The sequence below is a fragment of the Gorilla gorilla genome, chromosome 21 (assembly GCF_029281585.2).
Source record: "Gorilla gorilla gorilla isolate KB3781 chromosome 21, NHGRI_mGorGor1-v2.1_pri, whole genome shotgun sequence".
In the NCBI taxonomy this organism is placed as follows: Eukaryota; Metazoa; Chordata; class Mammalia; order Primates; family Hominidae; genus Gorilla; species Gorilla gorilla.
This window is the reverse complement of record NC_073245.2, coordinates 43,753,766-43,777,349: the sequence shown is the minus strand read 5'-3', so window position 1 is coordinate 43,777,349 and position 23,584 is coordinate 43,753,766. Positions and strand designations below refer to the sequence as shown.

Sequence of the window (23,584 nt, the reverse complement as noted above, 5' to 3'; positions counted from 1 at the left end):
TTCCCAAAGAGGCTTAATGTGGGCTAGGAAGTGGTGGTGAAGGTGGAGGGAATCCTGAGAACCTCAGCCTGTGCTGTCACAGCTCGGGTGCAGCTCTCTGCAGCCTTTCAGCAGGCCTCTCCTCTGCCAGTCCTTGGGAGACCACAGGCTCAATGGCAGGAGGTGGCCAGCCCACCCTCTTTAAGCTCCCCCCACTTCACTTTTGCCAAAACTGTAAAGAATAGGGGTTTTGGAGTCAGACAGACCTGAGCTCAAAACCTCACTTTGCCCTTACCAGCTGTGAATCCTGGTGGTCACATAACCCCTCTGAGCCCAATTTCCCTGTCTTAAACCTTTGGATCTGTTGTTTGGATCCTGAGGAAGGTCTAAGTTTGTGGATACAGGCAGCTGATCAAAATTCTAACAACACTGTAGACTTTTCTTGAGAAAATATTTAAGAAAACTCGATTTAATTGAAACATCCATTTAATTGGTGGACCAACTTTCTAAAAAGCATGATCAAATCATCCCCTACTTACTAAAATTATTTTCACTGGATTCAGTTCTTTTCCATGTTAATTTTACCATAATGATTTCCTTCATCTGACAGTTTTTGGTCCCCATCAAATTTTTTAGTGGACCAGCTTTCACCCCATATGGTAAGCATACCTTCTGCCTATGGCCATCCATTATTCTTATTTTTTTTTTATATTTTTGAGATGGGGTCTTACTCTGTTACCCAGGCTGGAGTGCAGTGGCATGATCACAGCTCACTGCAACCTCTCTGCCTCCCAGGTTCACGTGATCATCCCACCTCAGCCTACCGAGCAGTTGGGACCACAGGCACACACCACCATACCCGGCTAATTTTTGTATTTTCTGTGGAGACAGGGTCTCAACATGTTGCCCAGGCTGGTCTCGAACTCCTGACCTCAGGTGATCCACCTGCCTTGGCCTCCCAAAGTGCTGCGATTACAGGTGTGAGCCACCGTGCCCACCCTCAATTATTTCTTGACATAGATTACTCATCTATGAGAAATTTGGGACAATGTCCCTTAGTTATTATTCTAAAAGGGAAAAAAAGTCTTTGGTGTCAAGATGATAAAGGTTCAAAATACCCTGCCTGGGCAGCTGGGTAGAGATAAGATCTTCATTGTAGGGTTGTTGCAATAACATTAAATAATCAGTTCCTCAGCACACAGCCTAACAGTGGCTTTCAAAAGACACTGGGCTCTCTGAGGTGGAGGCTGGGCTGTGGGGAGACTTGGGGGTCTCAAGCGTCTCACAGATGCTGGGGTAGGATGGGCTACAGTTGGGGAGGATCCTAATCAGCATGGGAAAGGAGGACACCCAATGTCTGGAAGTGACTGCCCCCACCCCACCCCAGGTCCACCACGAAAGGACTGGTTTGTCCTGTGAGCAAGGGCGACTGGGCCTGCCATTATCTTGGTTGGGTCCAAGTCACTCAGGTTCCCTGGGCCTCCATTTTTCAGGATGCGGGGCTGGACTAGAATTCTCCCAAGCTAGCTAGAATAGAATTTTGTGGGTGAAGAGTCAGTGCAGGTGAGGACAACAATGACCTCAGTGGGAAGACCAGAGGTGAAGTCTCAGCTGTGTAACCCTGGGCCAGCCACTAGGCTTACTGTGTGCTTGGCACTGTGCTCTAGGGATGTTACAGCCTGGGGCTCACTAGACCCTCCCCACACCTCTGAGGAGGTACCTGTAGTCTCTCCATTTTATAGGTAGAAGAACTATGCTCAGAGCTTGAGTAATTTACACATATTAGAGCTGGCAGCGCCAGGTGTTTGTCCCAAGGCTGCCTGCCTCTTGACCCTGTGCTCCTGACTACCACACTGTCCTGCCAGTGTGCCTAGAAGAATGAAGCCACATTCATATTGGCTTTTTTTTTTTTGAGATGGAGTCTCACTCTGTCGCCAGGCTGGAATGCAGTGGTGCAATCTCGGCTCACTGCAACCTCCGCCTCCCAGGTTCAATGATTCTCCTACCTCAGCCTCCTGAGTAGCTGGGACTACAGGCATGCACCACCACGCCCAGCTAATTTTTTTGTATTTTTAGTAGAGACGGGGTTTCACCATGTTGGCCAGGATGGTCTCAATCTCCTGACCTTGTGATCCGCCTGCCTCGGCCTCCCAAAGTGCTGGGATTACAGGCATGAGCCACCACCTGGCCTCATATTGGCTTTCAATGCTTTTGGGAGCAGATTCTGCCCATGCCCTCAATGTGCACAAACTTTCTAGCACCTGACCTCTCCCTCCTTTGTACGTCTTCCAGGTTTCCTACCCTTCAAAGAAAGCTAAGTTCAAGTTGAGTTCCTTCCTTCTGGGAACCCTGGCCACCTTTTGGTCTATCAGTGTTTCTCAGCCTGAGGCTGCACCTCTTCAACGGGGCAGACAGAAACATACTGGGACATCTCTGTAGTCACAAGCTGGGGAATACTGGTATGCAACTCCCATTTGGTGAGCAGGGCAAGGATGCCAACTGTTTGTAATACATGGGATAGTCCTGCAGAATGGAGAACTGGCCTGTCCAAAATAAAAGTAGCAACCCCCTCTAATGAACCACTCTCCCCACTGAAAGGACACGAGCATGTGGCAGTTTGAGTTAGGGTAGCAGTGGGAAGAGGATGGGCTCTGGAGCCACACCTGGGTTTGAATCCTGGCTCTGCTGCTTATTAGCGGTGTGATCCTAGCAAATTTCTTAACCTCTCTGGGCTTCAGTTTCCATGACTATCATACAGGTGTGAAAGCAAAAGCAACCCATATAAGGTTGTCTGGCAGGTTAACACAGATAATGACAGTAACAGCTAATAGTTACTGAACACTTTAAATCGCCAGATACTGTGCTAAAAGCTTTCCACATGACCCCATGGGAAGGGCACTATTATTTTTCTCCACATTCACCAGGAAATTGAGGCCAGAGAGATTAAGTAACTTGCCCAAGATCACAGAGCTATTAAGTGGCAGAGTCTGGACTCAAAGTAAGGTAGTCAAATGCCAGAGTCCGCGCTCCTAACTTTTCACTATGCTGCCTCTGGCTCCTTACGAAACAAGATCATGTGTGAGGAGCCCAACATGGCACTTAGCACACAGCTAGGCCACAACACCCGGCAGGTGGTACTGGTGTTACTCACCTGAGTACTGTCACAACTAACATGACATTACTGCTCACAAATCACTTTCCCAACAGCTGTGGTGGTGGAAACACCCACCAGATCCTCATCATGTCTATAAGGAAACTGTGGCCCAGAGAGGTCATTGTTCTTGTCCTAGTCATCTACAGTGTGCAGGGGAAAGAGTCCCTTGAGCTTTATAGCCAGGATTCAAACCTGGCTCTGAATGATGCCAAAAGTCATGTTCTCATCCAAGACCCTGTACTGGTTCCCGAGAAAGCTGCTTCAAATGTTGCAGAGAGATGCCTTCTGACCTGATGGTGTGGGACAGGGCCAGGATTCCCAGCACGAAGAAATACATGGACAGCAGGAGGTTGATGTACTCCTGGGAGAATATCTGAGGCAGAAATACAAAGAGAAACAGGAAGTTAGGGTTGCCAGTGGCTGTGAGGAAACCAGAGTCCCTGCGTCTCTTCTGGAGGTTGGTCTCACCCTTCTTGAGTCGGGGGACAGTCAGGAAGAGTCTCAGACAATACTAGCGGCATTCTAGTTTCTGCAGCTGTGGGGGAAAGGGGAGAAACCTCAAGCCCCCAGATGTACCTCACAAAGGGGTTTGTAAGTTTACGTTTAGTGGCTCCATTATCTGGAGAGAGGCAATTATGTTTGTGCTCAGAGTGCTGCACAGGGGTTCTGAAGGGATAAGGGAGTCTTCAGTATAGAGCCCCAGGAGAGCTGTTGGAACCTCAGAACTCGCTCTTCCACATTTCCTTCTCCCTGTTTAATCATCCAGGGAGCCCCTACAGAGTGGCCACCCAGGCCCCAAGCATGCTAGTTACAAGCCATCTGTCCCACTCCATTCTCCACATTCTGCTTTCTGATGACTCCTCCTGCAGTGATGGCTGAAGCTATGACAGCATCCCTGACAGCTGCTTCTTGGTCTTTTCGTCGTTAGGTGAAACTTGAGAAATATTCTGTCACAATGCTCCAGTCAATGGTCACATGTTAATTCTAGACTTTGGAAAGGCTATGCCATGGTACACCATGTTTGCTGCATCCCTGATGAATTTGTTACTATCGTGGTCTCTAACCTGGAGGGAATAAGGGAATAATGTGCTGTTGTGTGGGGTATAGGGAACCTGGCCACTCTCAAGCAGGGCTGTTTTGGAATCTGCTGAACATCTGTCAGATCATGTCACTCCCTTACTGGAAGCCTCTCCACAGCTAACCTCTGCTCTCATAAGCTGAAAGCTCACATCCACCTGTTGGCCTCTTGCCCTCGTGGTGGCCACCACAAGTCTCCTGAGCCTTGGCTCACACATGCTCTTGCTCTACACACTGCAGCCACACTGGCCTTTTTGCAGTATGATGTGTGTGCTACATGCCCACCCACAGGCAGCTGTGTACAAGCTCTCCTGCTGCCTGAGATGTTCTCCTCCCTTCTCTCTTCACTGAGGCCACCCCTACTCAACCTTCTTTAGCTCCCAGATCAGGGAAGCTTTGCTCACATAGTTTCTATGAGACAATAACCCCTCAGTAATTCAGCCCATACTGATTGATTGCCTACGACGTGCAAGGCATTGTCCTAGACACCAGTGATTCAGCAAGGAATCAGGCAAAGTCGCTGCTCTCCTAGAGTTCATGGGCCAGTGAGGGAGAAAGAATCTCGAAAGAAACAGTTACATGTATTGTTAGGTGGTAATGGGCACTAAGAAAAGCAAACCAGGGCAGGGAGATAGAGAATGAAAGGGCAGAGCTGCTATTTTAGACAGGTGGTCAGGGAAGGTTCTGGAGGAGAGGACATAGGAGGAGAGTCATAAACGAAGGGAGCAGGTGCAAAGGTCCTGAGGTGGGTGAATGTTCATGTGTGCAGGGACTACAGAGGGCCTGTGAGCCCAGAGCTAAGGGAGCATGGGGACAGTGTCAGGAAAGTAGGCTGGGCGGGAAAAGGGAGCCAGACCCTGCAGTGCCATGGGAAAGTCTTTAGATTTGCCTGCATAAGACAGGCTGGTACTGGAGGGCTGATGGCAGGGTTTGACATGATCAGACAGCATGAGAGGACCTCTCTGCTGCTGTGTAGAAGACCCTGCAGGGCTAGAGTGGAAGCAGGGAGCAGGAGAGGGGGACGGTGCCCTGGCTTGGGGGGATGGAGGGGAAGTGATGAGCAGTGGAAGGATTCTAGATCTGTTCTGCTCCCCTGACCCCCACCCTCCCCGAGATGGAGTTTCGCTCTTGTTGCCCAGGCTGGAGGGCAATGGTGTGATCTTGGCTCACTGCAACCTCCACCTCCTGGGTTCAAGTGATTTTCCTGCCTCAGCCTCCCAAGTGGCTGGGATTACAGGCATGCACCACCACGCCCGGCTAATTTTGTATTTTTAGTAGAGATGGGGTTTCACCATGTTGGTCAGGCTGGTCTTGAACTCCTGACCTCAGGTGATCCACCTGCCTTGGCCTCCCAAAAGTGCTGGGATTACAGGTGTGACCCACCGCACCCAGCCTCCAGATCTGTTCTGGAATTGGAGCTGCAAGATGTGTGAAGGGGCTGGATACAAGGGCTTGGGGGGACAGGGAGAAGGATGACTCCTGGAGTTTCGGCTGAGCTAGGTCAATGCAGGTGCTGTTGTGGATAAGGGACTTGGGCAGTTCACCTTGGGTGTAGGTTCACCCTGAGCTGGTTCTTCCATGCTTTCCTGGTGCTATGGACCTCGCCTTAACAGCACTTTGTACAGCTGTAACTTCACATCTATCTGTGTGATTGGTGTCTGTCTCTACCGCTTAACAAGATGCTTCTTGAGGACAGGGATGGTCGGCTGTTTTTCTCACTTCAGTATCCCCAGTACCCAGCCAGGGCCTGATGTAGCAGGCTCTCAATAAATGCAGAATGACTGAATGGAAGGGCAAATTGGTGGTCCATGTTAGTGCTACAAGAAAAAGACCTATGAGCAGACTTTGTAGGCATATGGATTGTGCTTTATTTATGAAGATGTGGCATACCTCTCACATTGCATTCTTTCAGTCTGAGCCCTTGGGACAAATCACTCTCAGGCCACACCTCTGAGGTTCTTGTTGGTTTCACTGTGACCCATGTGGATTGGGCACCAGGTCTCACTTTCCTTTGTGTTTTGGCTGCTAAAAAGCCAGAGCCACAACTAAGCCCATTTCTAGCAAGAGTACAGGCTTTAGAGCATGGGGTATGGGTGTGGTCCTCACCCAAGGCTTGTTTTATCTTATTTTAATTTTCTCCTTTAACTCTATTTCTTCTGTTTTTCTTATGCTGTTGGATTTAATTTTTTGAGTTGCCTCAAAGGAATCAATTTTAAATAAGGTGGGATAAAGTAAATACTATGATCTTGTGAAATATTACTATATTGTACAAATTTAAAACTTATTTTAAAAACTTACTTTACAGATGCCTCAACATCCCCACAAATAGGATATGAACATTCTGCCCAGGTTCTCCTTCTGGCCCTCCTCTTCTTCTTTTTTTTTTTTTGAGACGGAGTCTTGCTCTGTCGCCAAGGCTGGAGTGCAGTGGCACGATCTTGGCTCACTGAAAACTGTGCCTTCTGGGTTCACGCCACTCTCCTGCCTCAGCCTCCCGAGTAGCTGGGACTACAGGCGCCCGCCACCACGCCCGGCTAATTTTTGTATTTTGTTTAGTAGAGACGGGGTATCACCATGTTACCAGGATGGTCTCGATCTCCTGACCTTGTGATCCGCCCGCCTCGGCCTCCCAAAGTGCTGGGATTACAGGCGTGAGCCACTGTACCCGGCCCATTTCTTCTTCTTTTTTTTATTTCGAAACAGGGTCTCACTTTGTTGCCTAGGCTGGAGTGCAGTGGCCTGATTTTGGCTCACTGCAGCCTCGACCTCCAGGGTTCAAGTGATCCTCCTGCCTCAGCCCCCAAGTAGTTGGGACTACAGGTGTGTGCCACCACGCCTGGCTAATTTTTGTATTTTTTGTAGAGACAGGGTTTCACCATGTTGGCCAGGCTGATCTTTAACTCCTGGGCTCAAACGATCTGCTGCCTTGGCCTCCCAAAGTGCTGGGATTACAGGTGTGAGCCACGGTGCCCAGCCTCTGGTCTTCTTCTTCTATGACCTAATACCATTCAAACACATGGTAAATCCCCTCATGCCCTTTGCTTGTACTACCCTGAGCCCTAACAAAGGCACTTGCCCAGGGGTCCTCCCCTCTCCTTCCTTCCCTCTGTCCTCTCCCCCTTCTCCCTACCTGCTTGGTTGAGTGGCTTCCTTGGAGCTCCTCCCATATGGCCCCCTGTGTGGCATGCATGCCTCCTTCTCTAGAACATGTGAGTATAGTAAATCCTGTAATTTCATAAGCCTCTCTGAGCATAGTTTCTGTGGCTGTGTGCGAGTGATCCTTAAAGACTTCATAAAGTGGGCTGGGTGCAGTGGCTTGTGCCTGTAATCCCAGCACTTTAGGAGGCCAAGGCGGGAGGATTGCATGAGGCCAGGAGTTCAAGATCAGCATAGGCAACATGGCAAGACCCCATCTCTACAAAATAAAAAAAAATTAGGCGGGCGTGGTGGTGCATGCCTGTAGTCCCAGCTACCCAGGGGGCTGAGGTGGGAGGATTAACTGAGCCTGGGAGTTTAAAGTTATTGTGAACTATGATCGCACCACTGCACTCCAGCCTGGGTGAAAGAGTAAGACCCTGCCTGTAAAAACAAGGACAAAAAAACCTCACAAGGGGAACATCTTTTTTACAACACAATTGGTGATGAGGATGGGATCATTCTAAACTCAGTGTGAAAGTCCTTGAGAGAGAGGCATATGAAATGAAAGGATTTATTATACTCACAGGTCCTACAGAAGGAGACCCATGGCCAAGTGCCTTCTTTGGGGCTCAGGGTGAAAGACACAAGCAAAAGGGGATCTCACTGATGTGTCTGAATGTCACTAGGTCAGAGTAGAGGAGGGCAAGAAAGGGAACTTGTCGCAGGGACCAGCCTTATCACACTGGCACCTGTTCACCTGGGCAAAGTGTTCATGGCCTGTTTGTGGGATGTTGAGGCATCAGGAAAATATGAAGTTTTTTTGTTGTTGTTTTTTTTGAGACGAAGTCTCACTCTGTCACCCAGGCTGGAGTGCAGTGGCATGTTCTTGGCTCACCACAACCTCTGCCTCCTGGGTTCAAGCGATTCTCCTGCCTCAGCCTCCCAAGTAGCTGGGACTACAGGCATGGGCCACCACGCTCGGTTAACTTTTTTGTATTTTTAGTAGAGACGGGGTTTTACCATGTTGGCCAGGCTGGTCTTGATCTCCTGACCTCAGGTGATGTGCCCGCCTCGGCCTCCCAAAGCATTGGGATTACAGGCGTGAGCCACTACACTCAGCCCTGAAGTTTTAGAAATGTTCAATGCAGTTACAAACTCCAGTGCCCCAACCAGGAGGAGGGGAGGAAAAGGGCTGAGGGAGAGCCGCTGTGGTGGGCTGTTTTTCTGTTAAGCAAACCAACCAGCCAGATGTCGGGGGGGGGGCCAGGAGGAGCCCAGTGGCTGTGCTGTCCAGGCAGCTGCCTTTCAGAAATCTTATTGGGGACACTCTAGAGGCATGGGGAAGAGGTATACTCTGTGCTTCTGGCACGAGGCCGACTGAGGCTTACCTGCCCAGAGAAGAGGAAAGACTGAGCAACAGGAAGCCAGTGCCTTAAATAAAAATGCTCACACTCACTGCTGCCAGAAATTCCTTTTGGGAGCATCTGGTCTAAGGAAAGAATTCTAAATACTAAAAATGTTAGAAGGTCTCTCAAGACTTCAGAAATATCTGCCAAAAGCAAAGGCAGAAGCAATGGCTGGATGTACACAGAGCCACGGAGAGATCTTAAGGTACAGAGAGCGGAAAAGGAAACAGAGGGAGATGCAATGCACAGTTCTATTTATGGAAATGCAATTCCCACTCATACACACAGATACACCAACACTACATATTTTATAAGAAACATACACATCTAAGGACAGAAGTCAAATGCATTAAAGCAGCTGCCTCTGGCAGAGAGAGAAATGAAGGTGGGAAATGGAGGTGGATATTGGAGTGAAGTGGGAAAAAAAAAAAAGTAGGGGGGCCTGGCATAGACCAAGGATGGTATGCTATGAACCAAGGCATTTGATAAATTCAGCTGTTTGTTTGTTTGTTTTGTTTTGAGATGGAGTCTCTCTCTGTCACCAGGCTGGAGTGCAGGGGCACGATCTCGGCTCACTGCAACCTCCGACTCCCTGGTTCAAGCGATTCTCCTGCCTCAGCCTCCCAAGTAGCTGGGATTACAGGCGTGTGCCACCACACCCTGATAGTTTTTGTATTTTCAGTAGAGACGGGGTTTCACCATGTTGGCCAGGATGGTCTCGATCTCCTGACCTCGTGATACACCCGCCTTGGCCTCCCAAAGTGCTGGGATTACAGGCTTGAGCCACCGTGCCTGGCCTAAATTCAGCTCTTTACCTGAGGTCCAGGAAAAAAGAAAAAAAAAAAATCTGTGAATAGCCAATGTTATTTAGTGCACTCTTATTTCTTAGAGTAAAAATCAGAATGACATTTTCTGTTTAAAGTGAGGGGGATGCTTTAAGTCAACTGTGCTGTATCTGCTTATAGGGATGTTTTTCCGCTTTTATTGTCAGGGTAACATTCGTGTCCAGGCTGGAGTTCAGTGGCGTGATCATAGCTCACCATAGCCTTGAACTCCTGTGCTCAATTCATCCTTCAGCCTCAATCTCCTGAGTAGCTGGGAATATAAGCCTGCACCACCATGTCTGGCTAATTTTTAAATGTTTTCTAGAGATGGGGTCTTGCTATGTTGCCCAGGCTGGTTGCTTGTGGGGATACCCTGTAACCATTAAAAAGAGCATTTCTCAGGAGGCTGAGGCAGGAGAATTGCTTGAACCTGGGAGGCAGAGATTGCAGTGAGCCAAGATCATGCCACTGCACTCCAGCCTGGGTGACAGACTCCGTCTTAAAAAACAAAACAAAACAAAACAATAACAACAACAAAAAACAACAAAAAAAGAGGATTTATAGCTGGATGTAATGACATACATCTATAGTCCCAAATACTTAGGAGGCTGAGACGGGAGGATCATCTGAGCTCAGGAGAACAAGCCTTCAGTAAGCTAGGATTATGTGCCTGCACTCCAGCCTGGGCAACAGAGCAAGACCTCATCTCTAAAAAAAAAAAAAATTCCGATCCAAAATGAGGGAGCAATGAAATAGGAAACAGGTGTTAAAAAATTATGTTTTTGGCTGGGCGCAGTGGCTCACACCTGTAATCCCAGCACTTTGGGAGGCCAAGGCAGGTGGATTACCTAAGGCCAGGAGTCCAGTCTGACCAACAAGGTGAAACCCCGTTTCTACTAAAAATACAAAAATTAGCTGGGCATGGTGGCACACACCTGTAATCCTAGCTACTTGGGAGGCTGAGGCAGGAGAATCATTTGAACCTGGGAGGTGGAGGTTGCAGTGAGCCGAGAATGTGCCACTGCACTCCAGCCTGGGCAACAGAGTGAGACTCCATCTCAAAAAAAAAAAAAAAAAAATCTTTTAAATTCACTCACAAACTGGAAAAAACTAAAAGTTTTGGTGCTATCCAATGCAGGTGAGCGCCTGGGTAGGCCAGCACACTTGTAACTGTCAGTGGGAATGTAAAATGGTACAATCTTTTTGGAGGGTGATTTGGCACTATCTAATTACAAATGGAGATGCATTTGACCTGGTAGACCTACTGCAGATAGACTTGAAGAAAATAAGTGCACAAATTATGTGTATGAAGTGTTCACGACAATACTGCTATGATACCCCAACACTGGACAGACCTAAATACCCTCAGGGTACACTGTAAAACAGAACCATGAGCAGCTGTTAAAAAGAATGAAAGAGGCTGGGCACGATGGCTCATGCCTGTAATCCCAGCACTTTGGGAGGCTAAGGAAGGCGGATCTCAAGGTAAAGAGATCAAGACCATCCTGGCCAACATGGTGAAACCCCATCTCTACTAAAAATACAAAAATTAGCTGGGTGTGGTGGCACGCACCTGTAGTCCCAGCTACTCGGGAGGCTGAGGCAGGAGAATCGCTTGAACTAGGGAGGCGGAGGTTGCATTGAGCTGAGATCGCACGCCACTGCACTCCAGCCTGGTGACAGACAAAGACTCTGTCTCAAAAAAAAAAAAAAAAGAATGAAAGAATGGGGTAATTTGACTGTGTTGATATAAAAATACCTCCGTGGTAAGAATCATGTATTTGATACATATAAAAATATATATAATTTAACATAAGTATAGATTTATGCATGACAGAATCACAGGAAACTATTGGGGAGAGCATTATGGTTCATTTGTACTTTAGGTCGAAAAAAATATTTCTTTTTTTGAGACGGAGTTTTGCTCTGTTGCCTAGGCTGGCAACAAATTTTTTTAAATGATGTGCATTATTGATGAATCGGTTTATTTATTTACCTATGAATGAGATGGGGTCTCACTATGTTGCCCACACTGGCCTCTAACTCCTGAGCTCAAGTGAGCCTCCCACCTTAGCCTCCCAAAGTACTGGGATAACAGGTGAGCCACTGCGCCAGGCCTACATGTACATATTTTTTTTAATTGATACTTTTTTTTTTTTTAATTGAGACAGAGTCTCGCTGTGTCACCAGGCTGAAGTGCAGTGGCACCATCTCAGCTCACTGCAACCTCTGCCTCCTGGGTTCAAGCGATTCTCCTGCCTCAGACTCCCGAGTAGCTGGGACTACAGGCACATGCCACCATGCCCAGCTAATTTTTGTATTTTTAGTAGAGACCAGGTTTCACCACATTGGCCAGGATGGATTTTTGTAGTTTTTGTAGAGACAGGGTTTCACCATTGTTGGCCAGGGTGGTCTTGAATTCCTGACCTCAGATGATCCACCCACCTCGGCTTCCCAAAGTGCTGGGATCACAGGTGTGGGCCACTGTGTCCAGCCTACATTTTAAGATGTAAATTAAAGACATCCTTGAGGAATTTTCAATGACCAGGAAAAAAGCTGACATACTATTAAAAAGAACAAAAAGGGGCCAGGTGTGGTGGCTCATGCTTCTAATACCAGCACTTTACAAGGCCAAGGAGGGTGGATAGCTTGAGCCCAGGAGTTCGAGACCAGCCTGGGCAACATGCAAAACCCCATCTCCACTAAAAATATGAAAATTAGCTAGGTGTGGTGGTGCACGCCTTGTAGTCCCAGCTACTCTGGAGGCAGAGGTGGGAGGATCGCTTGAGCCCAGGAGGTTGAGGCTGTAGTGAGCCATGATTGCACTACGGCACTCCAGCCTGGGTGACAGAGCAAGACCTTGTCTCAAAAACAAAACAAAACAAACAAAACAAGGGCCTGGCATGGTGGCTTACATCTGTAATCTTAGTGCTTCAGGAGGCCAAGGAGTTTGTTACCAGCCTGGGCAACACAGTAAAACCCTGTCTCTAAAAATAAAATACAATAAAACAAAATCAGTCGGTTTTCCACTTGAGTCCAGGAATTGAGGTTGCAGTGAGCCATGATTGCACCAGTGCACTCCAGGCTGGGCAAGAGTGAGACCCTGTCTCTAAACAAACCAATAAACAAAGAAAAACCTAACATAAACAACAAAAAGAAGATCTAACACTACAGTTATGATTATAATAATGCTAAACATACACTTATTAAAAGGCTGAAAGGGATGGATGCAGTGGCTTACGCCTGTAATCCCAGCACTTTGGGAGGGAGAGGTGGGATGATCACTTGAGCCCAGGAGTTTGAGACTGGACTGGGCAACAAAGCGAAATCTTGTTTCTACTAAAAGAAAAAGTTGGCCGGGTGCAGTGGCTAACGCCTGTAATCCCAGCACTTTGGGAGGCCAAGGCGGGTGGATCATGAGGTCAGGAGTTTGAGACCAGCCTGACCAACACAGTGAAACCCTGTCTCTACTAAAAATACAAAAATTAGCTGGGCGTGGTGGCGCGCGCTGTAATCCTAGCTACTCAGCTGGCTGAGGCAGGAGAACCACCTGAACCTGGGAGGTGGATGTTGTAGTGAGCCGAAATTGCGCCACTGCACTCTAGCCTGGGCGACAGAGCGAGACTCCGTCTCAAAAAAGAAAAAATTAGTAGGGTGTGGTGGTGCGTGCCTATAATCCCAGCTACTTGGGAGGCTGAGGCAGGAGGATCTCTTGAGCCTAAGAGGTTGAGGCTGCAGTGAACTGTGATGGCGCCATTGCACTCCAGCCTGGGGGACAGAGTGAGACTCTGTCCTAAAATAAATAAATAAAAAGCCCGAAATGAGATATGCCAAAATGTTAATGACTACTTATGTGTTGTGGTATTTATTTTTCCCTCTGTTGATATACTTTCTTTAGTTTTTCTGAATATATTTTTATAATCCAGAAAATAGTACAACTAAGGAGGGTTTGCAGTAACATGAGAAAATGTTTATGATGTTATTAATGTGAAGTGAAAAAAGCAGCTACAAACTGAATACACCATGTGGTCACAGCTACGGAGAAACCATGCACAGGGAGAAACAGTGGAAGGACACACCTCCGAAGGGAAACTGTGACTGTCTCTGGTAGTGGGGTTTTGGATGACTGCTGTTTTTCCCTTTTTACTTTTCTGTGTTTTCCAGGTTTTCAACACTGAGCCTGTATAACTTTTATTGGGAAAATAAACCTCGATAAATTAAAAAAAAAAAAAGGCCATTAGTATGGTAGAGGTATGTCTGAGCACAAGCTATACCCCATCCCAACATAAACAGTACAATGAAACCAAACTGATATCACAAAAACAAAACAAAAAGCTACATGGAGAAAAGAAATACAGACTAGTGAGAAAGGGTCCCAAACACTAACAGTTGTTGTCTTTGGGTAGGTCTATGGGTGAATTATTAATTTTTGTTTCTTCCTTATTTTCTATAGATGAACATGCATGGTTCTTGTGATGGGAAAAATAAAACAAAATAAGATAAAGTCATTTAGATCAAATGACACAACAGGTGGCAAAACACTTACTTTGAAAAAGAGGTAGAGCCCCAAGAGTGTGCAGCTGGCGATGATGGGGAAGCGGGCGGCATCCCGGCTGGTGATTGTTTCAGGCATGTCTGAAGCATTCTAGAGGAGAGAAGAATGACAATGGCTCAGCACGGCTGGTTCCCATATGTTCCTGCAAGGCTCTGCTAATGCTATTCCCTTGGCTAGGGATGCTGCCTGCCTCATCCTGGGGCAAGATGCTCTGATCTTGCCATTTTTTTTTTTTTTGAGACGGAGTCTTGCTCTATCACCCAGGCTGGAATGAAGTGGCACAATCTTGGCTCACTGCAGCCTCCGCTTCCTGGGTTCAGGCGATTCTCCTGCCTCAGCCTCCCGAGTAGCTGGGACTATAGGCATGCACAACCATGCACAGCTAATTTTTGTATTTTTAGCAGAGATGGAGTTTTACCATGTTGGCTAGGCTGGTCTCGAACTGACCTCAAGTGATCCACCTGCCTCGGCCTCCTAAAGTGCTGGGATTACAGGTATGAGCCACCATGCGTGGCTGATCCTGCCATTCTACCATGAGGAGATCTGGACCCTGATCAAGAGACCAAGGAGAACCCAGGGCATGTGTGACACATCTGGGGAGAAGGGCTATGGCAGAGGCCATTCCAGTATGGAATAACTGAGAGAAGAAAACCTGGACACCAGTGATGCCACAGCAGTTTCAGACCTCTCGAAGAAAATTGTTTTCAGTTTTCTAATGGATCAGCCAAGAGGGAAAAATGACTATTCTGTCATCCAGTAGGTAATGAATATTATGAGTTGAAATTAACAACAAACAAGACAGACAATGGCTGAAACTGCACATAGGGAGACACCAACTGTGAGGAGAAGCAAATCTTGACAAAACTTAAATTTAAGAAATTTGACTGGCAGACTTGAAAATGGTAAAAATAAAAGCCACAATTAAATTTATAATGGCAGATGCTATAGTTGGCAAGAATGTGATGTGGGTAAAGAACTGATGAAGGATAAATATTTACATGAAAAAGAACTGAATGCAATCAAAATAATTTCAGTATTATAAAAATGGAAAAGAACTGAAAATGGAGTAACAGATCAACATAGGAATAGATTAGCTTCATAGAATTTATGCCAAAGAAGGCCAGGCGCAGTGGCTCACGCCTGTAATCCCAGCACTTTGGGAGGACGAGGCGGGTGGATCACAAGGTCAGGAGTTTGAGACCAGCCTGGCCAACATGGTGAAACCCCGTCTCTACTAAAAATACAAAAATTAGCCGGGCGCAGTGGCGGGCACCTATAATCCCAGCTACTCAGGAGGCTGAGTCAGGAGAATCGCTTGAACCCAGGAGGCGGAGGTTGCAGTCAGCTGAGATCGCACCACTGAACACTCTAGCCTGGGAGACACAGCAAGACTCCGTCTAAAAAAAAAAAAAAAAGGATTTATGACGAACTTTCTTTTTTGTTTTTTGAGATGGAGTCTCACTCTGTCACCGAGGCTGGAGTGCAGTGGCACAATCTTGGCTCACTGCAACCTCTGCCTCCTGGTTCAATCAATTCTCCCGCCTCAGCCTCTCAAGTAGCTGGGACTACAGGCACATGCCATCATACCTGGCTAATTTTTGTATTTTTTGCAGAGAGGGGGTTTCACCATGTCGGCCAGGCTGGTCTCAAACTCCTGGCCTCAGGTGATCTGCCCGCCTTAGCCTCACAAAGTGCTGGACTTATAGGTGTGAGCCATTGTACCTGGCCAGAACTTTCTAATGAAAATTTATCAATGATATATAGTACTGGTATAAATTTCTTTTCTTTCTTTTCTTTTTTTCCTTTTTTTTTGGTATAAATTTGTATTCCAAACAGGGTCAAAAGCTTCCAGGATCACAGTGGTCTCTACCTGCCCTCTCTCTGCTAGGCAAAATCCTCACAGTCCTCAAGGGCCTAGTAAATGTCACTGCCACGAAGCCCTTCCAGATTTCCCTGCTGGGACAAGTCTACTCTGCAACTGTTTCATATCATGGCTACCAAAAGTCCTAGCAATGCCAGATTAGACTCCTGCTCATGCTGAAGTTCTTTCCATAGTAGCCAGGCTCATTACAGTGCCTGAGATTCTACTATCACCATATCCATCCTGCAAGTAAAGCACCAGCATCCCTAGAAGAAGGGATCACATTCAGTTATGGAGACTCACAAATATTTTGGCTCACAAAAACCAACAATAAAAAACCTGCTAAGAGAGAGGGTGTCTGGAGAAGGTAAGACTGGCTCAGAGAGGCCCTAGTGTCCCAGGTGGAAGGTTGCAAAGAGGGAAGGAGATGGGGCAGAGGGCAATAAGCCCACAAAATGACTACTAGGAGGGGGAGGTGTGGGCTAGATTCGAAATCCTGGGCTTAAGTAATCCTCTTGCCTCAGCCTCCCAAGTAGCTGGGATTACAGGCATGCACCACTGTGCCTGGCTAAAGGAAATACATAGACAGCACTGGCCTAAAGTATAAACCTGTCCAGCCTTTTCGGGAGGGTAATTTGGCAGGATGCATTAGACTGAAATTTCCACATGCCCAAAGATACAAAAAGAGGAGCCACAGAGGCCGGGCGCAATGGCTCACGCTTGTAATCCCAGTACTTTGGGAGGCCGAGGCAGGCGGATCGTGAGGTCAGGAGATCAAGACCATCCTGGCTAACGTGGTGAAACCCCATCTCTACTAAAAGTAGAAAAAATTAGCCAGATGTGGTGGTGGGCGCCTGTAGTCCCAGCTACTCGGGAGGCTGAGGCAGCAGAATGGCATGAACCTGGGAGGCGGAGCGTGCAGTGAGCCAAGATTGTGCCACTGCATTCCAGCCTGGGTGACAGAGCGAGACTCCGTCTAAAAAAAAAAAAAAAAAAAGCCACAGAACAAGAACTACAAATGGCTCTTAATAATAAAAAAAAAAGTCTTTATTCTCACTCTTAATAAGAGCTCAAACTAAAGCACACTGAGATTCTGTTTTTTGTCTATCGGAAAGGTAAGAATCCACACACTGGGTAACATACTGAGTCGGTGGGGCTACGGGGAAAGATGTAGTCTCCCACACTGCCTATGGGAGTCAATCTGTCTTCCTGTAGAAAGCAACTAGGCAATACACAAAAAATTACAAATGCACATACCCTTTGACCAAGCAATTCCATCTGTGGGAATTCTCCCTACAGATATAGTTCATACATAAGTAAAATGCTACACATAAACTGTATCCAAGGTATTCCTTGCTCTGTTAACGGCTTGCTGAGTGACTGGGTTTACTTCTCTGTCAAACAGGAGGACAATCTCTAGCCTCACTTCAAAAAAGGTCCAAGAGCCTTCTTTTTTTTTTAAAGAAAAGTGACAGGGTCTCTCTCTGTTGCCCAAGCTGGAGTGCAGTGGCAGGATCATAGCTCACTGCAGCCTTGAACTCCTGGCATCAAGTGATCCTCCTGCCTTGGCCTCCCAAAATGCTGAGATTATAGGCGTGAACCACCACACCCAGCCCCATAGGAGTCTTAAACCAAATAAGATATGGGATGCGAAACAGCCTGGCAAACTAAAGTACTGTGCTTGTATTGGGGGTTGTGACTATCAGGGAGAGGTGAGTGAGGAGGACCCTAACCACACCCTTGCCTATGCATGGCTGAGGCAGCCCAGGCTCTGGGCTGGAAGGGAGACCCTCCCCTCTGGAGCCACTGGAGGCAGCTCCATGTGAGTCACTTGGACAGCTTTGCTAGGAGGTGGGAGTGGGGTGGGTGAGCAATACCCACATGAGAGGCCCAGTTTCCTTCCTTCCCTATTCTCTCCCAACCCTTGGCTTCTGCTTTTGCCAGCAGTGTGCTGTGGGACTTGGGCAAGTTCCTCATCCCCTCTGAGCATCTCCACACATTCAATACATTTCCTGTATAGCAGTAGTATGGGTACAAAAATGAGTTCCTGATCTTGAAACACTCACAGGCAGGTAGGTTAATACTGTGACATGATACATATTACAGGGAACACGTATTCTATTTTATGGAATGCACAGCAAAACTGGCTGGGCGTGGTGGCTCATGCCTGTAATCCCAGCACTTTGGGAGATGGAGGCGGGCGGATCACCTGAGGTCAGGATTTCGAGAACAGCCTGGCCAACATGGTGAAACCTTGTCTCTACTAAAAATACAAAAATTAGCTGGGCGTGCTGGTGTGCATCTGTAATCCCAGCTACTTGGGAGGCTGACGGAGGAGAATAGCTTGAACCTGGGAGGTGGAGGTTGCAGTGAGCCGAGACTGAGCCACTGAACTCCAGCCTGGGTGACAGCGAGACTCTGTCTCAAAAAAAAAAGACCAGCCTGGCCAACATGGTGAAACCCCGTCTCTACTAAAAATACAAAAATTAGCCGGGTGTGATATCGTGCGCCTATGGTCCCAGCTACTCAGGAGGTTGAGGCAGGAGAATTGCTTGAACCCAGGAGGTGGAGGCCGTAGTGAGTGGGGATCGTGCCGCTGAACTCCAGCCTCGGCAACAGAGTGAGACTCTGTCTCATAAAAAAAAGCCCCCCCCCCAAAAAAAACCCCCAAACAGGCTATTATAATGTAGTGTGACACATGATGCAATAGACATGTATATCACTGTGACACACAGTATGAACATCAGCAGTTATGAAGGGACTCTGAGATCAGGAAGTCCATTTGGACTCCCAGCTCTACTTCCCAGCTGTGGGACCTTGGGAAAGTGATTTTTTTTTTCTCTAAGCCTCGGTTTCCTCAGCTGTAAAACAAGTTGTGAGGATTCTGATTTCTGCTTTGGAAGTACTCAGCATTGTATCTCGAGTCATCATTTAAACTGTATACACCATTTGTAACATTATTATGCACAACGGAATCACGAGACAGCCAACAAGACACTATTTCTGCAGAGAAGTAAGGGAGTCAGAGGTGGCGAGAACAGGTACCACTTAAGCAAGGCCTTGATGGTCAAGCACAGTGTCTGGTAGTCTGGAGCCAGACAAATGCTGACTGGGTTGAGGAGTCAGCTTGTCAGTTTTTTTTTTTTTTTTTTAATGGAGTTTTGCCCTTTTTGCGCAGGCTGGAGTGCAATGGCACAATCTCAGCTCACTACAAATCAAGTGATTCTCTGCCTCGGCCTCCTGAGTAGCTGGGATTATAGGCACCTGCCACCACACCCAGCTAATTTTGTATTTTTAGTAGAGATGGGGTTTCACCATGTTGGCCAGGCTGGTCTCAAACTCCTGACCTCAGATGATCTGCCTGCCTTGGCCTCCCAAAGTGCTGGGATTACAGGTGTGAGCCACCATGCCCGGCTTGAGGAGTCTGCTTTGTGTACAAGGAAAGGAAGTGCTTATCAGGCAGAAAGATATGCACATGCAGTGGCTCAGGGCTGTCAAAGGACACACAGGACTCTGTGGCTTCACCTACAAACCAGCATTATGGCTCATTTCCACATATTCCTTTCAATTCAGCTCAGCACCCTGGGTGGGAAGAGGCCTAATCTTATTCAGTGACAAACCAAGGTTGGACAGATCCTCTCCATTACACAGAGGACTCTGGTCTCCTTTGTGGGTGACTTATAAATATCCCATGCTGCAATGCTGAGTCAGAATGGGAGACCGGACTGTAATCCCAGCACTTTGGGAGGTCAAGGTGGGCAGATCGGTTGAGCCCAGGAGTTTGAGACCAGCATGGGCAACATGGAGATACTCTGCCTCCATTAAAAAAAAAAAAAAAAAAAGGAATGGGAGACCTGAAATCTGACGATAATAGTAATAACAAAAACATTACTGCACTGTTCTAGGTACTTTACATGTTTTCATCCTCACAAAAACCCCACAAAGCAGGTACTTTTTTTTTGAGATGGAGTCTCACTCTGTTGCCCAGGCTGGAATGCAGTGGTGCAATCTCGGCTCACTGCAACCTCTGCCTCTTGGGTTCAAGCAATTCTCGTGTCTCAGCCTCCCAAGTAGCTGGGACTACAGGCATGTACCACCACGCCCAGCTAATTTTTTGTATTTTTAGTAGAGACAGGGTTTCACCATGTTAGTCAGGATGGTCTGTCACAAGATCCTGACCTTGTGATCTGCCTGCCTTGGCCTCCCAAAGTGCTGGGATTACAGGCGTGAGCCACCGCGCCTGGCCAGCAGGTACTTTTAATAGCTCTTTTACAGATGAGGAAGCGGAGGTCTAGAGAGGTGAAGTAACTTGCTTAGTGTCACACAGCTGGTGAGTGGCAGAGCCAGGACTGAAACTGAGGCAGTCCAGTTCCAGACCCCAAACTCTTAGGAGCTGTTTCCTAGAAGATTTCTATCTTTCCTATCTGGAAATTTCTGTTGGAAAGTTTTAACAGGAAGATACTTTGGAAGCCTGCAACCTTTCTGAGGAACAGAATCCTGAAGGTAACTGAACAGCTAATCTTTGTAGTTACAAAAATACTAAAAAGTTGCTAGGATTCTTTACCAATCCAATTGCGATTTTTTAACCAGATTTGTGTATGTAAATACAATAGCTCCTGCAACATAAAACACAATTAGAAAGTGGGGGAAAAACCTGACACAAACAGCAGAAGTAAATGTAGCTTCCAGTGACATTCTGGATGTTGTTATCAGAGCGGAAACAAAAGCTGTAAGAGAGGACAGATGCCTGCTTCAAGCCATTGGCACGGTTCAAGCTCTCGGAGCACTGCTTCTACGCCATGCCCTGGAAATGATCTGAAATTCATGGGCCATTCTGTTACTGTTGCCCCAGCTGGAGACTCCAGAGTCTCCATTCTTTACCACAACATCCAGTCACTCAGCTCTCCAAGGTTACCTTTCCTAACTTCCCACCCCAATCCTTTGGCCCTCATTGCTGCATTGCTGTCTTCACAACCCCTGCACCAACATTACACTTCTCCCTCCTGCCTATCACCCACCCTGCCATGAGCTCTTTCTAAAGCCTACACCTGATTGTATCATGTATCTGCTTAAAAACCTCTGGAGAAGCCAGGCACAGTGGCTCACACCTGTAATCCCAGCACTATGGGAGGCCGAGGTGGGCGGATCACTTGAGGTCAAGAGTTCGAGACCAGCCTGGCCAACATGGTGAAACCCTGTCACTACTAAAAATATAAAAACTAGCCAGGCGTAGTGGCACGCGCCTGTAATTCCAGCTACTTGGGAGGCTGAGGCACGAGAATTGTTTGTACCCGGCAGGTGGAGGTTGCAGTGAGCCAAGATCACACCACTGCACTCCAGCCTGGCCAAAGAGTGAGACTCTGTCTAACAAACGAACAAACAAACAAACAAAAACAACAACAAAAAAACAAAACCTCTGGAGAACAGACTACTCCACAGCCATTAAACAAGAATTGAGGTCATTGCTGGTGGGAAAGTAAACTGATACAACCTCTATAGTGGATCACATGGTAAAATCTATCTAAATAAAAAGTGTGGGCTGGGAACAGTGGCTCACGCCTGTAATCCCAGCACTTTAGGAGGCCAAGGCGGGCAGATCACCTGAGGTCAGGAGTTTGAGACCAGCCTGGCCAACATGGTAAAACCCCATCTGTATGAAAAACATAAAAATTAGCCAGGTGTGGTGGGTGCGCGCCTGTAATCCTGTAATCCCAGCTACTCAAGAGGCTGAGGTGGGAGAATTGCTTGAACCCAGGAGGCAGAGATTGCAGTGAGCTGAGATGGCACCACCGCACTCACACTCAGCCTGGGCAACAGAGCGAGACTGTCTCAAAAAAAAAAAAAAAAAAAGTGTGCATAGCCTTCGACCCACCAATTTTGAGAAATTTATCCCACAAATACACAGACAAGTGTGAAATAAAAATGTATAATGTTATTAATTTCAGCATGGTTTGTAATAGCAAAAGACTGAAACAACCTAAATGACCAGTTGGGGACTCAAATTCTCAAATTTGAGCATGCATCAGAATCACCAGGTGGGCTTGTTAAAACACACATTGCTGGGCCCACCTTGAGCTTCTGATTCAGAATGTGCATTTCTAACAAGTTCTGGGGTGATGCTGACACTGCTGGCCCAGGGACCAGATACTAGAGAACTAGCATACTAAGCAAACTGGAGTACAAGTGGGATACCATACAGCTGTTAAAGAACACACCCACCCCCTATGTACTGACATGATTGGATCTGCAACACACATTAGGTGAAAAAAGCAAGGTGCAAGGAAGAGTGTACTGGCCAGGCGTGGTGGCTCACGCCTGTAATCCCAGCACTTTGGGAGGCCGAGGCGGGTGGATCACCTGAGGTCAGGAGTTCAGGACCAGCCTGGACAACCTGGTGAAACCCCATCTCTGCAAAAATACAAAAATTAGCCAGGCATGATGGCAGGTGCCTGCAATCCCAGCTACTCGGGAGGCTGAGGCAGAAGAATCGCTTGAACCCAAGAGATGGAGCGTGCAGTGAGCTGAGGTTATGCCATTGCACTCCAGCCTGGGTGACAGAGCGAGACTCGGTCTCATTAAAACGACAACAAAAAAAATCAGGGAAAAGTATATGCCTATTTATTTGTAAAGACACAGAATCTTTCTGGATGGATATCTAAGAAACACAGGAGAGGGGCTGCCTCTGAGGAGGGAAATAGGGCAGCTTGGGGTAGCAGGGAGACTTTCACTGTGCACCCCTTTGTACCTTTTGAATTCTGTACCATGGGCATGTATTACCTACCCTCCCCACCATAAAAGATGAGGCAGATCTCTCTCTCTCTCTATATATATGTATATATTTTTTGAGACAGGGTCTCACTCTGTTGCCCAGTGGTGCAATCAGGTCTCACTGCAGCCTTGAACTCCTGGGCTGAAGTTATCCTCTCGCCTCAACCTCCAGAGTAGCTAGGACTACAGGTGCATGCCATCATGTCTGGTTAACTTTAGGTCTATATGTACTGACATAGAAAAATAATGAAACATATTATTATTATTATTTTTGAGATGGAGTCTTACTCTGTCGACCAGGCTGGAGTGCAGTGGCATGATCTCGGCTCACTGCAACCTGTGCCTCCCGGGTTCAAGCGATTCTTGTGCCTCAGCCTCCCGAGTAGCTGGGATTACAGGCGTGCCCCATCACGCAAAGCTAATTTTTGTATTTTTAGTAGAGATGGGGCTTCATCATGTTGGCCAGACTGGTCTTGAACTCCTGACTTCAAGTGATCCACCTGCCTCGGCCTCCCAAAAGTGCTGGGATTACAGGCATGAGCCACTGTGCCTGGCCAACATATTGTTAAAGAAAAAAAAAAAATTGCTGGGCGCGGTGGCTCATGCCTGTAGTCCCAGCACTTTGGGAGGCCGAGGAGGGTGGATCACCTGAGGTCGGGAGTTTGAGACCAGCCTGACCAACATGGAGAAATCCCGTCTCTACTAAAAATACAAAATTAGCCAGGCGTGGTGGTGCCAGCCTGTAATCCCAGCTACATGGGAGGCTGAGGCAGGAGAATTGCTCGAACCTGGGAGGCAGAAGTTGCAATGAGCCAAGATCAC

At 47.3% G+C, this 23,584-nt stretch overlaps 1 protein-coding gene across 4 annotated transcripts in view; it reads right to left on the bottom strand.

Annotated features, from left to right (window-relative positions):
* The window catches only part of HM13 (histocompatibility minor 13), a 54,869-nt gene that overhangs the window by 27,357 nt on the left and 3,928 nt on the right, over positions 1–23,584 (bottom strand). For all 4 annotated transcript variants that reach the window (XM_019017278.4, XM_019017277.4, XM_055373259.2 and 1 more), the window contains exons 2-3: positions 14,125–14,223; positions 3,424–3,506 (exon numbers count right to left, since the gene is read on the bottom strand). In XM_019017278.4, the coding sequence (XP_018872823.1) occupies positions 3,424–3,506; positions 14,125–14,223 (182 nt within the window). The remainder of the gene's footprint in view (positions 1–3,423; positions 3,507–14,124; positions 14,224–23,584) is intronic.